General features: G+C 46.2%; 1 protein-coding gene across 3 annotated transcripts in view; it reads left to right on the top strand.

The window, feature by feature from the left end:
* Positions 1-15,113, top strand: part of slc24a4b (solute carrier family 24 member 4b) — a 30,657-nt gene that overhangs the window by 1,632 nt on the left and 13,912 nt on the right. For all 3 annotated transcript variants that reach the window (XM_047328865.1, XM_035618355.2, XM_047328866.1), the window contains exons 2-3: positions 5,523-5,630; positions 14,169-14,245. In XM_047328865.1, coding sequence (XP_047184821.1) covers positions 5,523-5,630; positions 14,169-14,245 — 185 coding nt within the window. The remainder of the gene's footprint in view (positions 1-5,522; positions 5,631-14,168; positions 14,246-15,113) is intronic.

A 15,113-nucleotide genomic window follows, 5' to 3' on the forward strand; every position in this document is an offset into this window, starting at 1 on the left:
CTCCAGACACACACACACACACACACACACACCTCCAACCACACACGAGCACCATCATGCCAGGTTCCGCATGACGATCGGGGGATGCCGATTTTAAAAAAAAGGATTTTTTTACGCAGAGGCTTTTTAGGGAACAAACGGAGGGAGGGGGTTTGTTAACGAGTGGGATGCTTTTGCTTGGATGTTGCAATATTCATAATGTGATTTCTGAAGTGTGCCTTTGAGCAAACGCTTTATATGGCTGACTGTGACACACACACACACACACACACACACACACACACACACACACACACACACCAAGCAACATGCCCTTCCCATGCACACACGTGTCAAAACTCTGACATCAGGCCCGTGGACACACACACGCAGAGCTACACACACACACACACACACACACACACACAGCGTTATGTAATCTGACAACCAACCTTGACATTTTGCTGGTGAAGAAGGATATCTGACACACCACTGGGATCAAAGGTCAACAACAACAAACAAACACACGCATGCATGTCTAGAACTATAAGACGGTCTCACTCTTTGATACCATTGTTATCTCAACCACTACGCAGGGGGGAGAATCGTTTCTGCATTGTTAGACAGTATTCCTTTTTTTCCCCCGTAAGGTTTTGGTCTGTCGTCCGCCCCCAAAGTGCATCTGACCCCAAAGCCTCAGCTTCCAGACCCTGCTGTGGCGTCGTCCGTCCATCTGCGACCACGTAGCCCCCACGGCTGCAAGTGGCCGTAGATACGTGCCTGACTGTATATCTGTATCGGACGTATCGGGGAGTTTTATTAATTACATTAAAAACAACAAGAGGCTTAAAAGATTATTCTGGAATGATATCATGTGCAGGCGAGTGCAAATCTCTTATCTCCAAAGGCAGGCTGTGGGAGCCAAAGTAAGCCCCCCCCCCCCACTCGGTCACTAATGGCTCGCTTTTTTTTTTTCTTACTCTCTTTCATTTAATCAAGTTTGCCTGACCCACGCAGTGATTGTCATGAGGGGGTATTCATCAGAAGCCCCTAGCTTTTGAATATCAGCAGCAGCAGCAGTGGCGGCGGTGGGGTTACATGCATTTGCATGAGAAGGGTTTGATGTGAGAGGAACCGAAATCCCCCCCCCCCCCTCAACCCACGAGACGACAAAGCTCGCCATAATCAGATCCGTCTCACCGAATAGCTCCGGCCTTCTCATCGTTCAGCCGTTGCAACGGGAGCGGGCACTCGTCATGTCACGGTAACAAACCTGCGCCGCGTGTTCGCCCCTCTCATTTGATTGATAGCAGTGTGGGAGGAGGGAGGGAGGGAGGGGGTTTGTTGATGCGCTGAATGATCCAGATGGATGGGATTTGATGTACTACTCCTGGGTTACATCTCCATCAAGTAGGGGTGGGGCACCGGCATGTTGCCGTGCATGCTGATCCCGGGCTCCACATGGGGGACTATACAGAACAGGTGTTTCTGGTGGAGCGGGGCGAGGGGCGAGGCTCTGACAGGTAGCTGCAGCAGGCTGACGGAGGCTGATGGCCTGGGGAGGGGGCCCGGTGGTGGTGGTGGTGGCGGCAGACTGTGCCGGAGATGATTTTGTCGACAGGAAGGTGAACACTCCTGTGAGAGAGAGCGTGCTCATGGCACGGGAGGATTAATGGACGGCTGTCCTTGGTCCATCCCCGTCCTCCCGCTGATTGAACCGAGCTGCGGTGATGACATCCCTGCTTGTCGTCACAGACTTTTAAATCCCATTTGAACTCCTTTTTGTATCGTCTCCAAAGCTGCCGAGCCGACTTGGTCCCTCATTTTTAATACAACTCTTTTTTTTCCCTCCCTCACTGCGGTTTTTGAATTTCTCCTTTTACACAAACAAAACGATCTATAACCCAACTTGAACTCGCAGGAAATTTAAACCGGCGTCTCTGAGCGATGCTAAATCTCACTGTTGCACCCCATCAGCTGCCAAAGATGAGTTGACCTCTTGACCCCCCCCTGCAAGCAATTTTTCCTTTGAAGAAATTGGAATAAAAAATGAGGCTGAAAAAAAGGTTCCCAGGCAGCTATCTTTGATAAATGTATATATGTGTATATATATATATGTGTGTGTGTATATATATATATATATATATATATATATATATATCGACAAAAAGTGTTCAAGAAAACACTTGATGGATATTTTTTTTTCATATTTTGTGAGGGATTTATCATATTGTGTCAAGAACACTAACACATGTTTAACACAAGACAAGAAGTGTTAATGCTGAAATTCCATAGCATGACAAGAAGTCAAACTTTTAAATATTGTCTAATATGTGTGTAAATCATGGAAAGGAGGCAGATTTTATTTGTGATTATTTTTACTTTGGATATAATATTAATAATATGTATGTTATGTGATGAATCATTTAGCCCATAAAATGTCCGAAATTAAAAAAATGTGACCAATATATATTCAATTTTCAAAATACAAAATAGCAAAGCGTGGAATTGGATGCAATGCGAGACCCAATGTGAGACTAGATTAAACAATTGTTTTAAGATCTTGCTCTAGGCCCCTTGTCCCAAAAGCTAATCACGTTAACACAACCATCAACTTTCTATGACACCAGAACATTGGTCGCTGTTCATTCCAAAAGCAGGACGTCGTGGTCGTGGTCAAGTGATTCCACACATGACTGGCTGGAGAAATCACGCAAGCACAATAATCAAAAACACATTAGTGCTGTGTTATCGCAGTTTTTTTCTCTTCGTGTGTTAGTTCAAGCTATTTGATCGCTTCTGATTTATATTGTGCAGAGAACTTCATATTAACAGGCAGTTGTCTGTAAAGTCTTTTTCAAATTGGGGACTAAATTGTGTTTTAAGTGACACATGAACATCTTAAAATCCGTAGCTGATGCGCAAAGCGTCCGTTTAAAAGTGGCCTATCTCAGGTTACCACACGTATTACCCTCGGCGCCCTACGCACAATTATTTTTATTGTAAATATGACGGACGTCTCCTCGTGGATAGAGCGGTATTGAACAGAAACGGGGGGAGAGCAGGAGGCCACAGAGGAGTGACACTGAGTTTCGTAAGGAGGAACAGGTTGGAGCGATGACTCGCGGGTTCGGTCTTTTGGATTTGGAGAACTGTGGGAAGCAGCTGCAGTCGCCTCGTGGTACAGTCTGTTTGTCCGGCGCCTGCTGATCGCCAGGCTGTCCCACTCTGCTGGATTAAAAGCCGGTTTTGTTTTAATGGAGACATTTCTGCGCCTGTGAAAAATGCCTCCAGGTCGAGGTAGAAGCACTTGACTTGTAAATAAAGAGTTTCCTACTCAATGAGGGAAAGCATAATATTTGCTGTAGGGAAAATGACGCTGGCTTATTGTCTCCTGCGTATGAAACCCCTGATGATGATATCTTGGCCGTTGAATTAGCCACAACCAATCTTTTCAGCTCACCAGGGCCTTTCAGCGTCTTTCAGCTCATTTGTTTTGGTTCCCTTGCCCCGAGCCGATGTGACTTAAAGTCTCAGCGCTTAAATTGGTTTCAGCGGCGCCCGTTTGGCACCAAATGGCAAACTGACCCGGCGAGCGACTAGCTGGTGAACACAACGGAGCGTTTAGCAGCTAAATGGTCCCATGTTTCCGTGGGGTCTCTTTGGCGGCGAGCAAAGCGACGCTGAAAGGGCAGAGCAGATGTCTCTCTGTGTGCTGGATGTGTAAATAGGGGCTTTTTTTTTATTTTCAACAGTGTCTAATTTACTTCAAAGTATCCCTGAAACGTCAAGTTGAATAATTGATTAGTTGAATTCCGAATAATCTATTATTTAAATAATCTATTAATGATTCAAGTAATTTATGAAGCAGACTTCACACATTGGTTTGTGTAAAGTGATTATTTAAACGTCATTTCGTGGCATCATCCCGGGCCTCAGTAATCTGTCTTGGGCATTTTATCATGGCAATGTATTGCTGCAACTATCTCGAAAAATATTTGCTCAGTTTCATGTTATTTAGAAGTTTTCTCTCAGATGTAACGAGGTATTTTTCACGTTATGAAAACATTTTCCTCATTATTACTGGATACCAAATGATTCAGTTTTTGGAAGTTTCTTTTTTATGACAGGTTTACAGTATTAAACTTTGAGAATCGTTTAGAACACAGAATCAACACACCGCATTAAGACAAACTCATCATTTTAACACAGATTGTACCAAAAGAGGAAATAATCGGCAGATTAATTGATGCAAAATATTTATCTGCGGCACGAATGTGACATTTTTATGCTGCATGTATTTGATTCTTTTAAATCTCCATCGAGCTAATATCTGTAATTTGATTGCTTTAGCTTTTCTATATAATAGTGTTTTAGGAAGCAAACTGTTCCAATATCTCAAAATATTGTCTAAATGATTTTCACGGCAATTTTTAGTTCTTTTTGCATGTTAGGAGGATTAGTTGCTTCCGTTTCAACCATTACCTGCGTAGAGACATTGCCTGAAGGGAAATTATTGAGCGAAGTCTGATCATACGGAGGCAATCACATGGTCAGGCACTGAGATCATGTGAGTGTAGAAAGTTTTTTTTTTTTTTTTTTTTTTTTTTTCCCACAACCTCTGTGAAACCTACTACTAAAAGCCAGAACGATGGATGAACAACTTGTGTTTAAATGAAACACAATCAATTATTCCTCAGAAATCGGCTCAGGACTGTGTATACAACCATACTTTTTACTCAACCCGCGGGAATTTAATGCTTTGTCAGAAAATTAAAACGTTAAAAATGCTGCTCACAGTGCACTGGCATTGTTTTGCATATTATATTTGAGACTGCTGTTTTTTTTTAATGTGCTCATTACAGAGGCTTAAGAGCCGTTTAATGAAAAACGAAACTTGTGCGCTGCACCTCCCACGACACAGCGTCTGCATTTCGACGTCGTTGCTGCTGCCAGAGGAGAATGTCATATAAAGAAACAACGAGAACTTTGAAGGATTAAAGGACAAACAGCCTTGTCTGGATAGCTGACCCCGATTATGATCATGGATGTCCTGAACGAATTCTGTGCTGGAGTTGGTTTTGATTGCAGTGTTTGAATGGAAACGCCCCGCCACGTTTTCAAATTGATCGGAATATTTTTTCCCACACAACACAGAAGCTCTCTTGGTGTTTTGCGGCATCGCTTTATTGTAGCGCTGTGTGCAGCGCTCTTTGGCCCGACTGTTGCTCTCTTTTTCTCTCTCTCGCTCTTCTTTATCGCTCTCACAAAAAACATTGCTCCCCCCGCTCGACTAATCAGCTTAAAAATGTAATCATATGGAGATACCGTCCTCAGTAATATCCCCGTAGAGTTTGGTGCAAATCCATCCTTGTGTTTTTGAAGGATATTTTATACACACTGACAGGAGTGAAAACAAATACCCCGCTATGCCCGTGTGCAGTTTCCAGAAGCATCAACCGCCAACACGTTGTGTTCCGTAGACTAAGGTGCAGTATTCGTGTGATTATCTGATAATCAGAGCCGTTTGTGTTCTGTTGCAGGTCATGGGATGATCGTGGACGGACAGACCAACCTGGATCCCTGGGGAAGACGGCTCATGGCTTCGGAACCACTCAGTTTAATTGAGCAGAAGAACTGTTCGGAGCCAGGTACACTGTTCCGATATTTTTCTCATCTTTTTGTGATGTACTGTGAAAAAGTCATTGCCAGGTCTTCATCGAGACCCAATAAGTGATAAAAGCTCTGATTAAGATGCAGAAAGTTTCAAGAGGTTTTTTTTAACGGATCAGCAGCTCCGATATAACCCAACAAATAAGACTGTAGTGAAAAGTAGAGTACTGTAGACCTGCTGCTTGAGTCCATGTTTCACTGAATCAGTTTAGATCACTCCTGCTGTAATAAGCTCTGAAAGGCCTTTTTAAAAGGGCCGAGTATTGATTATCTCACAGCTTCTTCGGTACATTTAAGGGAAGCAGCATTCTCTATAATTAGTAACACTGGACTGCATGTTGACAGCTCCCCCGACGCTGCTGACGTCGAAAATCTTTTGACAAGCATCAAAACTAGGCACTATGTCATGAAATCATTGATCGAAACGTTTCACAAGTGACGCCAAGAAATGACACTCGTCTCGTTATTTAAGGTCTGTTGTGTTTGGTGTTTTCACACTTGAAAGTCCGGAAGGGGCATGTTCCTGTCACATTTTTATAGATTTGATTTCATTGCAATTTTTTCCGAGTGCCTCTAACACTGCGCTTGACATTGATTGATTCATAGACGTGTGTGTGTGTGTGAGATGGATGTGTTGTCAGCTCAGCAGGGTTAGTGTTTCTTTGCATGGAGACAAATGAATGAACAGATTTAATTTTGTTGCCGCTTTATTTATTATGGCTTTTGATTTTGTGGTCAGACCACATTATAATGAAATATTTCATCAGCTGCAGCTCGTTTTTCCTTCTCTTCCGGGCTTCGCTTCAACTTCCTGTAATCGGTCCGAGCCCACAAAAGTGTTTGCACACTGAAAATGAACAGAACCACGGTGCAGTGGCGATTCGCTGTCCGCGTATGATTAAAGATGTCAAGGTGGGAGGTTCAGACCCAATTGACTGTTTCACGATGTATGTGCAGTTGGTACTTCTGGTCAGCGAGGACTGCTGGCCCTTCCTCATGACTCGTCACAGCAAATCTGCTGTTTTTATGCATAAACGAGCGTAACAAAATGCTGCATTGTGACCATTTACATGGTCACAATGCCCCCCCCCCCCCCCCCCAGTGGGGTTCTATTGAAATGAGCGCCAAATGACAAGATTATGTGCTGGAAGTTTTCCTCCTGCCTTTTTTTCTTTTCTTTTTCCCGTTCAAATGCCTGCAGCACGGGGAGGCACCACCCCGTACTTGACATTCCTGACATTTCTCATAGGCTCTGGTTCTCCTTCCTCTTATCCCGCCGCCGGCGCTCTGCCTCATCAGTGTGACCTGATCATATGACTCTTTGTTCTTGTGTCTCGTGAATGATCCCGACGTAATCGCGAACTTCAGGCCCCTCAGCTGACAGGTTGTTTGGTTCGGGCAGCAGCTGTGGTTCTGATAGTTGTGCAATATTTGCTGCAGGACGGTTACAGAGGTGCAGCATGTTTTTTTTTCTTCTCTCCATTCAAATATATTGTACTGTTTTTGCAGTGTAAAAGTCATTTAGACTTCAAGGCCAGATCACTGTTGGTGTCGGCCTATCAAGACAATGCTACCTAAGACTCCAAAACTGTCTCAACAATGTCTCTCTTGGTCAGGGAAAACGACAAACTTGGCTTTTTATCATAACATGATCATTGACATGATGAATATTCTTTTTGGCTTTCAGTTTTTGGGTCTTATTGAAAACGCAAGCAATCTTTCTAGGATGGCAAACTTGTCTACCCCTCTGCATGTCGAGGAACAGCTTGAAACACGATACAAAAGATATAGGTTGTGATTGTTAAAATGGACCAATGGGTGGATTCTGAAGAGTTCCAGGTGGTCGGAGCGTTGCAAAGCGTTGGGGGGGGTTGGGGGTGGCCCAGGCGAGTTTGGATGACAATTATTACTATTTTTATGCTGAGTGTGTGCAGCATCCGACGCTCCAGTTAATCAGGCTGCGGTTTTTTTGCGGGGCCGCATGGATTACTCTCTTCCTCGTCATTACATCTCCGATTACCGAGGGAGCCCTCGTTGTTTTTGCTTGTCCTGAGACTTGCGCTGCTAAGGCCGCCTTCTATTCCTGGAAAACTGTCATAACCCTTTTTGATCACAATGCATGCTTGTTAGTTACAAAAGCTCTGGTGCAGCCGTCAAATACTCTTGTTAACCGTCACATGCAGTCTCTCTCTCTCTCTCTCTCTCTCTCTCTCTCTCTCTCTCTCTCTCTCTCTCTCTCTCTCTCTCTCTCTCTCTCTCTCTGTGTGTGTGTGTTCGCTGGGAGAAGACCTGGGGTTTACACAGGGACACAGAATATTAGATTAAAGTCTCTCGTCTGTGTACCCCCTCCCATGCGGGGACGCACTGATGCCAATTGTGGAGCGCAGAAAATTGGCAAGGCGGCAGAGCACCGTGGCTAATGTACTGCGGGAGGCATAATTTGCCTTTAATGAAGATGCTGCTAAAACCATATATTGAACGCCCCCACTCGACCGGCATAACCCGCCCCGACAGAAGTGCATGCCGGTGCAAAGAGCAGAGGTGAACAACAAAGCAAAGGCTTTTTAGAACGGCTTGACTTGTACTATGAATTCATCTGATGTGAATGTAGGGGTTCACAGCTGTGGAGCCAATCTGCTCATGGGATCGGAGGAGCTGGGGGTAAACCCCGTCCTGCAGGTGCTGCAGTTCTTTGTGCGAAATGTTTTGCCGTTGTCTCAGAGAAAAGGCAAATGGGGTCGGGATGATGCAGAGTTATTTTTTTGGGGGTGGGGTGCAGCAGGCAACACATTTGGCGAACAACACGGGCGGAGCGGAGCCGCCGGCGCGTGGCGGAGCTGCGGCTCCGTCAACTGCAGGGGAACACCAGAAGGAGGCTTTTTAAAAGGGAATTACACAAGCGGGGGATTACGCTGCGGCGCATAATGGAAACTGACCTCGCTCGCATGCCAACAGTGGAACACTGCAGCGGAGGGGAGGCGGGCACCTGCGCAGAGCATCTCTTTCGGTTCAGACGTGCCTGACCTCTTCGCGTGCGCATTCGTCCACATGCAGCTCAGTTTGACACCTCAAAGATTCCCGTGTTTTCACTCCGTGGTGCTTTTGGCGAGCGAGAAAGACTCCAAACGGAGGCCAGCACGTTGACATTGAATCCGGAAAGAGTGAGGGAGTTGCTCACCTATCTCGCCTGAACACAGTTGAACGCACGCGTTTCACAGCAGCGGCCCCCTTTAGGCCGTTGAGCCGGGAGCCCTCTGGTCCCACCGGCAGGCGCGCACGGACGCCCGCCCGCGGGGAATCGATGCTACGTGTAAAAGGTGTGTGGGCGTGTTCATGCAGGGGAAATTGCATGCGTTTAAAGTGCTTACGTGGCCATGTGACGCGTGAGCATGCGGACGTGTTGACCTGAGGATGACAACGGGATTAACCGCGCACGTTTAGAGCGAGCCCCCCCTCGCGCGCCCGTCAGTCCGACTAATTTGGATTTTTCCCACGAGGGCGACCTGTGATGTTTGTCGCCGTGTTTACAAGGACGGCTGATGTCAGTCACAAGACGAGTCACGATGCACGCTCACGGCCGCCGGAGCGAGCTAATTGTCTAACGGGATAATAATGACCGGGAGGAACCGTTGTCCCCGAGAGCCTCTTGATTACCGTGCCGAAGTGTCACTCGTGCTGCGTTAATGACCTGACTGGTCCGCGAGTCGGTGCGCGGGCCGCGCCAGAAGGCCGCGCCAGGCGCTCTGCCAAACACCCATCTCCGTCACGCCATAATGTGCTTATTTGACTGATGACGTGATTTTTTTTTTTTTTTTTTACCCACATCAGAATGATTCATTTAAAAAATGTGCCGTTTGCGTGACTTCATCCTTACCTGTGTTCTGTGTGCGTGTTGGGTTGACGACTGGCCCGCGCTCCTCTGGCACAGCAGGCGGGACCAGATGCTGAGCTCCAATATGTGACGGCACCACAGCATCTGATATGTTACCAGATTATGGCATAATGATTGCACGAATGTAAAGAATGGCCTGCATGCTGGGGCTTTTGAGACGCCGATACATGGCGGTTGTCTGAGGGGATTTAAAAAAAAAATAAAAAATATTAACCAAGAGTTAAAAGTGTGCAAAGTGGCCTGTGTAGAGAAATCACTTTACTTTAATTAATACAATTGTTTTAATGCAGCAGTGCTACAAATTGAAGAAAGTCCTTTAGAATAAAAGCAGGAATTGGGTCTCAGGGATTCTGGACGAATTACTGGAGTGGGGAATGGCGGACATTAAGTTTGAGATTGCTTTTTGCAATGAAAAGTGCTCTATAAATGCAATTTTTTATTATTATTATTATTATAAGTTTCACTCTTTTGGAAAAGAAAGTCATTTTCTTTCTACCCTCCCTCTGAGGAAACAAAGCCGCAGTAAAATGGTATTGAAGTGGTTCAACTTCCTTGATCATTAAAAAACTAAGAGGCAAAACACAACAACAGTTTTCACATGATCTCCAATCAGGTGCAACAAATTCATTTTTTTGTAATTTTGGGAGACAACAAATGGTGTGTAAGTGTTTTTTCTAGTGTGAATAAAATGTAATGATTTTGAATTTTTGATTCCGCTGTATTCTTACGTTGCCATGTGGTCATTTTGAGGTGTAGCTGAGAACGATGGACATTGCTGAGCTAGATGAGACACGGTCTACTGTGCCCCCCCCCCCCAACTGTGGTGTTCAGAGTGTGAGATGTGAAGGGTGGCAGCACTGCGTCTCATAAAACCCTCCCAACACTTCCTGCGACGACTCTGCGTGGACTTGTAATTACTTCTGGGGTTGAGGAGGAGGAGGAGGAGGGGGAGGAGGAGGAGGAGGAGGAGGAGGAGGAGGAGGAGGAGGGGGAAGGCGGTTGGGGAGACTGATGAACAAAAGTGTTGCCAGTAATTTCTTGCATAAGCGGCACAGTCAGGTGTCCAAACGGAGAAACCCTGGGTTTATTTATAGCTCTGTGGCTCGGCTTCTGAAAAGGACTAGTGTTTTAGTTTTCTTTTCGGTTCCCGCATGCCCTGCCAGTCCAGACGGCCTTTGTTCACCGCCTCGCGCTCTCGTTGCCTCCGATAAAAGACAACACTTGTGCACAAACGCCGGAACGGCAGGAAAGATGAAAAGTCCTCTCGTATATGTACAGTCGCAAAAACTTTGTTCAGCAGAGTTGATTTTCATCCTGAAAGCGGTTTGCTTGGCAAGAGTCATGTTGAACATATGTATACCTGAACTTTAAGAATCTCCGGCCTGATTAAAAACTCCTTGGTTGATGTCATTTTGTTCCAAGATGCCGAATATTTAGATTTCTGTTCAAGTCTGTATCTCAGTGCCATGTTCCAGGATACATTAACATCACTTATGGTGTCGAATGACAACTCTAAGGCGACGTCTTGGACAAACATTTTTAATATTGTAGATTATATAAAGTGGAGAAAAATAAACGTTCAGAGCTAAAACTATTTAAGTTTTCTGATTTTAATTCACTGATCAAATGATCAATCAGAATATGATCAGAACATTAATAGATCATGAAAAATAATCATTAGTTTCAGCCCAAACCATTTGCTTTCAAGAAGCTGTAACCTCAAAAATGTTGGTGTCATTTTTTTGCGGCAAATCAAGAAAATCATAAAGATAAATACTGAAATTAATTTCTGAAATATACACAAACAACAAATCATAATGTCTTGATCACATGGTGTCTTGAATTGAATACATCTCTATAAAAATGACAGGTGATCTAAGTATTAATCCTGATTCAGGGGGCACCTCCGTTTGAGACGCATCACCGGAGGGTCGCGGCTGTCGCGGCGTCCTGCTCCCGCGTGCGCGTCCCGATCCGGCCTCGTGCGGGGAAACGGCCGTGGGAGCGCGTTCATGTCCGCATCGACCACTGCAGCAGGCGCCGTCTGGCCGAGTGCTCACAGGGACGCGGAGGTGACCCCTACCTGCCTGTCAGCTCTCGGCCGTCCCGGTGCCGCTGCCCTTTGGACACCTTTTGTAAGAACCTATTTTGAACACAAACACACAGCCAGAGCTGATTGTACGTCGGGAGCCCAGGTCTGAACCAAGTGGCTAAAGAACGTGGCATTCCACCATCGATTGACGCGAAGACCCACCAGGCCGGTAACTGGACATGGTGGCAGGAGGTGACGGGAGGAAATTCACAAATAACACTTTGATCTCCGGCCCCCCCTCCCCCTTGACGTTTTTATGTTTTTCAGTCAACCTTGTGCAGCTCGAAGAATATACGGCGGTGGTGTTGTTTGTCCATGAGGTATCAGCAGGGGTTTAGCCTTCTGCATTGGCATCAGTTTGTTTTCAGTCACCTCTGAGGGCAAAGCTGACAAATCCCGTAATTGATTGCGCCGCCGCTTGAGGCCGCCGGCTCCCTGACGCGTTTAATGCAGCGCATAAACCCGTCGGAGAGGAAATGAGCTAAAGCCGCCCGCCGACGTCGGCCGTTTTTCAATGTCGTCCAGGTGTGCCGCTGCTTCTCGTCATGCTGCACGTGAAGGTCATAATGCACATTAATCACATGCTAAACTTTTCTTTTTTATCATCACGTCCCCTAATCGAAATGGGTGCGTTAGCTGTCGTGAAGGCAGTCGGAGTTGCGGCAGCGATGTCGGTGAGAAAAAAAATCTGCTACAAATCAAGGTCAGGTTTCCATACATGTGAGGTTATTGAATGAAATCCAGGCGGCATGCAGTTGATCGAGTGGACCCGGACCGCGTCCTGCGGAGGATTTGATTCGCCTGTGCAGTCTTGCGAACGCTGAGCCGATTCGCTCGTGTGCGCACACACCGTCGAATATCGTGGAAAAAAAAGGAAAACCGGCATCGGCGAGGTCGGGACAGATGCAGTGGAAAAAGTCCCAGGTGAGCTCTGTTCCACTTCCCGGGTCCGTATGTGACGAGGGCCCAGATCTTTGTGAACAGCATTGTTTTTTGCTGCTTTTTTCAAAAGCGTGACGCAGCAAGTGGTGCAACACAAAGGCGGCTCCATCCATTCTAATGGCTGTGGAAAATGAGCATTGTGTGTGTTCATGGTAATTCTGCGTTTCAATTGTGAAGGAGTCCGGTGACCGTCAGCCGACGGTCAACCGAGAGTCAATATTAAACGGCCGGAGCATGATTAACCTACCGGGATCGACCTCGTCACGGGGGTCAGCAGTTCTCTCTTCTTCCTTTGTTCACCTGCTGGTGCGTAGGGAAGAATGGTCCTCGGAGAACGTCCACACAAGTGAAAGACGTTTGATCGGTCACACTGACTGTATGTGCCGTTGTCAGTGTTCGAGAATTTCTTCTACGCCTCGGGGCTCCATAGGGGGAGGGTTCATCAGGTCGAGCGACCCCCTTCTGTCCGTTCGGAAATGTTAATCATTGGCCGGAATGCCGAGAAGTTTCAGGACATGGAGGATCCTGACATTTCCTTGGCAACTCGGTTTTCACTGATCAGTCCAGTTTTGAGTGAAATGTCTCCATTTTGGTCCTGAACATCCATGTTGTCGGTGATTCATGTGGCGCCTTAATCAGGTCAAATGCTTTGCTCCGTGACCAAAGGCCTGCACAACTGATGACTTTACCTTGTGTCATGTGCCAATTTGTGAATGCCAATGCTAAGACGGGGAACGACATCATAGGCTGACTCCTAAACGTTACCATGTATTGTCATTTTGAGCATGCTAATGTGGGCCATGAAGCTCAAAGCTCTGCTATGCCTAACTGTAGCCCAGAGACGGATGGAGCTTATGCCGGTCATGTCTGAGGCTCCTTGCAAAGCAGGACGAGGATCGCGCCGTGCTCCCGGAGATCTGAGCCGTAGGGCCGCGACCACGCCGTGTTCCAGCCTGGAGCTCCGGACGACGGAGGACGGGTCCTCAGCGCGGGCCCGCTTTTCTCTTAAATTCTGTATGACTTCAGACCCCCAACGTAGCCCAAAGGCTTTTTCCACAGCAGCTCTTGAGATGTGACCCTTGATTCCTCGTGGACTCTCTTGTGGTGGCGTGACATTGTGCGGGGAGAGTATGGATTTGCTGCAAATGTTTTGAACCACTTCAGTCCTTTGAAAGCTCAAAGCCCGGGACCATGTCTGAGGCTTCTCGTCGTTGTTGTTGTTGTTGTTGTTGTTGTTTTTTTTTGGGATGGATGGATGGATGGGTCACAGGCAGCTGTTAAATTTGTATCTGACCCTTTCTGGCGGTTGTGCCCCGCTTTGAGGTAAACAAGACAACCCTGTGGATAGAGATATTAGAGAGGGAATAACTCTGCCTCGGGTGCGACGACTAAATGAGTTGTGTTGTGAGCCAGCTGAGGCGCCGGGGCATCCCAGGCCTGTTCCCCCGAGGGCCAACATCCCTTTATGAAATCACACAGTCCTCTCGGGGTGCGGCGGGAACATGCACCTTCACTGTCATGCCGCCAATGTGTGCCGACCGTGACGAGTGTCGTCCCCCCCCCCCCCTCTCTCTCTCTCTCTCTCCGCAGCGATACACGAGTTCCCCGAAGACTTTTTCAGCAACAACGAGCGCAAGAGCGGGGCGGTGCTGCTGCACATTGTGGCGGTAAGCGGACTTGCAGGTGGATTTAGAAGCTTTGCACGCGGCCAGTTACAGTTTACCTGGCTTGTAAACCCTGGCAGGTAAGGTGGGGCCAGATTTCAAAGGTGACTCGGAGGATGGAGAAAGGTTATGATCTTATTAAAAGCCAGCATGCATTTTTGTGCAAGCAATATCCCATGAAAAATTGTATTTACTCAAGGGTGTACATAGGAAAGATTGACAAGTGAATAAATCATTTAACGCAATATCCTAAACGGGAAGGCGTCCTGACTGAACACAGTTGATGTAAACCATTTGTGTAATTGCACATATACAATACTGTAGATCAGCCTCACGGTCTGAACGCACATTGTATATAAAATATTATTATTTAATCATTATTATTATTATTATTAAAAGTGCTTTAACAGGATTTTTATGATGGGGTCATTTCCTCACACCGCTCAGAAAGATTTGACCACAAACCCCCAAAAATGTAATGAAAATGAATGAAAAATTAATTTCCTGACATGAAATACGGCTTGGAGTTTCTAGACAAATTCCGAACGCTTTTAATGTATTATTTTGTTAGATTAAGTCCGTCTTAGTTAAAACATTCCCTCTGCCGCTGCTGCTGCTCATCAAGGAAACACAGTTCAGGGAAAGGTAAAGAGAGTAATTCATACAAAAAATACATAATGTTGACCTTATTTTATTCACAGAACAGCGACTGTGAATTCCTCGCCCCAAGTGCAGTAGGAAGAGGTCTCTTAACATAAGGAATGATTGCAGAAAAATAATTTTAAATGTTATTCGTGTGTGTGTGTGTGTGTGTGTGTGTGTGTGTGTGTGTGTGTGTGTGTGTGTGTGTGTGTGTGTGTGTGTGTGTGTG

The sequence above is a fragment of the Scophthalmus maximus genome, chromosome 18 (genome assembly GCF_022379125.1).
Source record: "Scophthalmus maximus strain ysfricsl-2021 chromosome 18, ASM2237912v1, whole genome shotgun sequence".
Lineage (NCBI taxonomy): Eukaryota > Metazoa > Chordata > Actinopteri > Pleuronectiformes > Scophthalmidae > Scophthalmus > Scophthalmus maximus.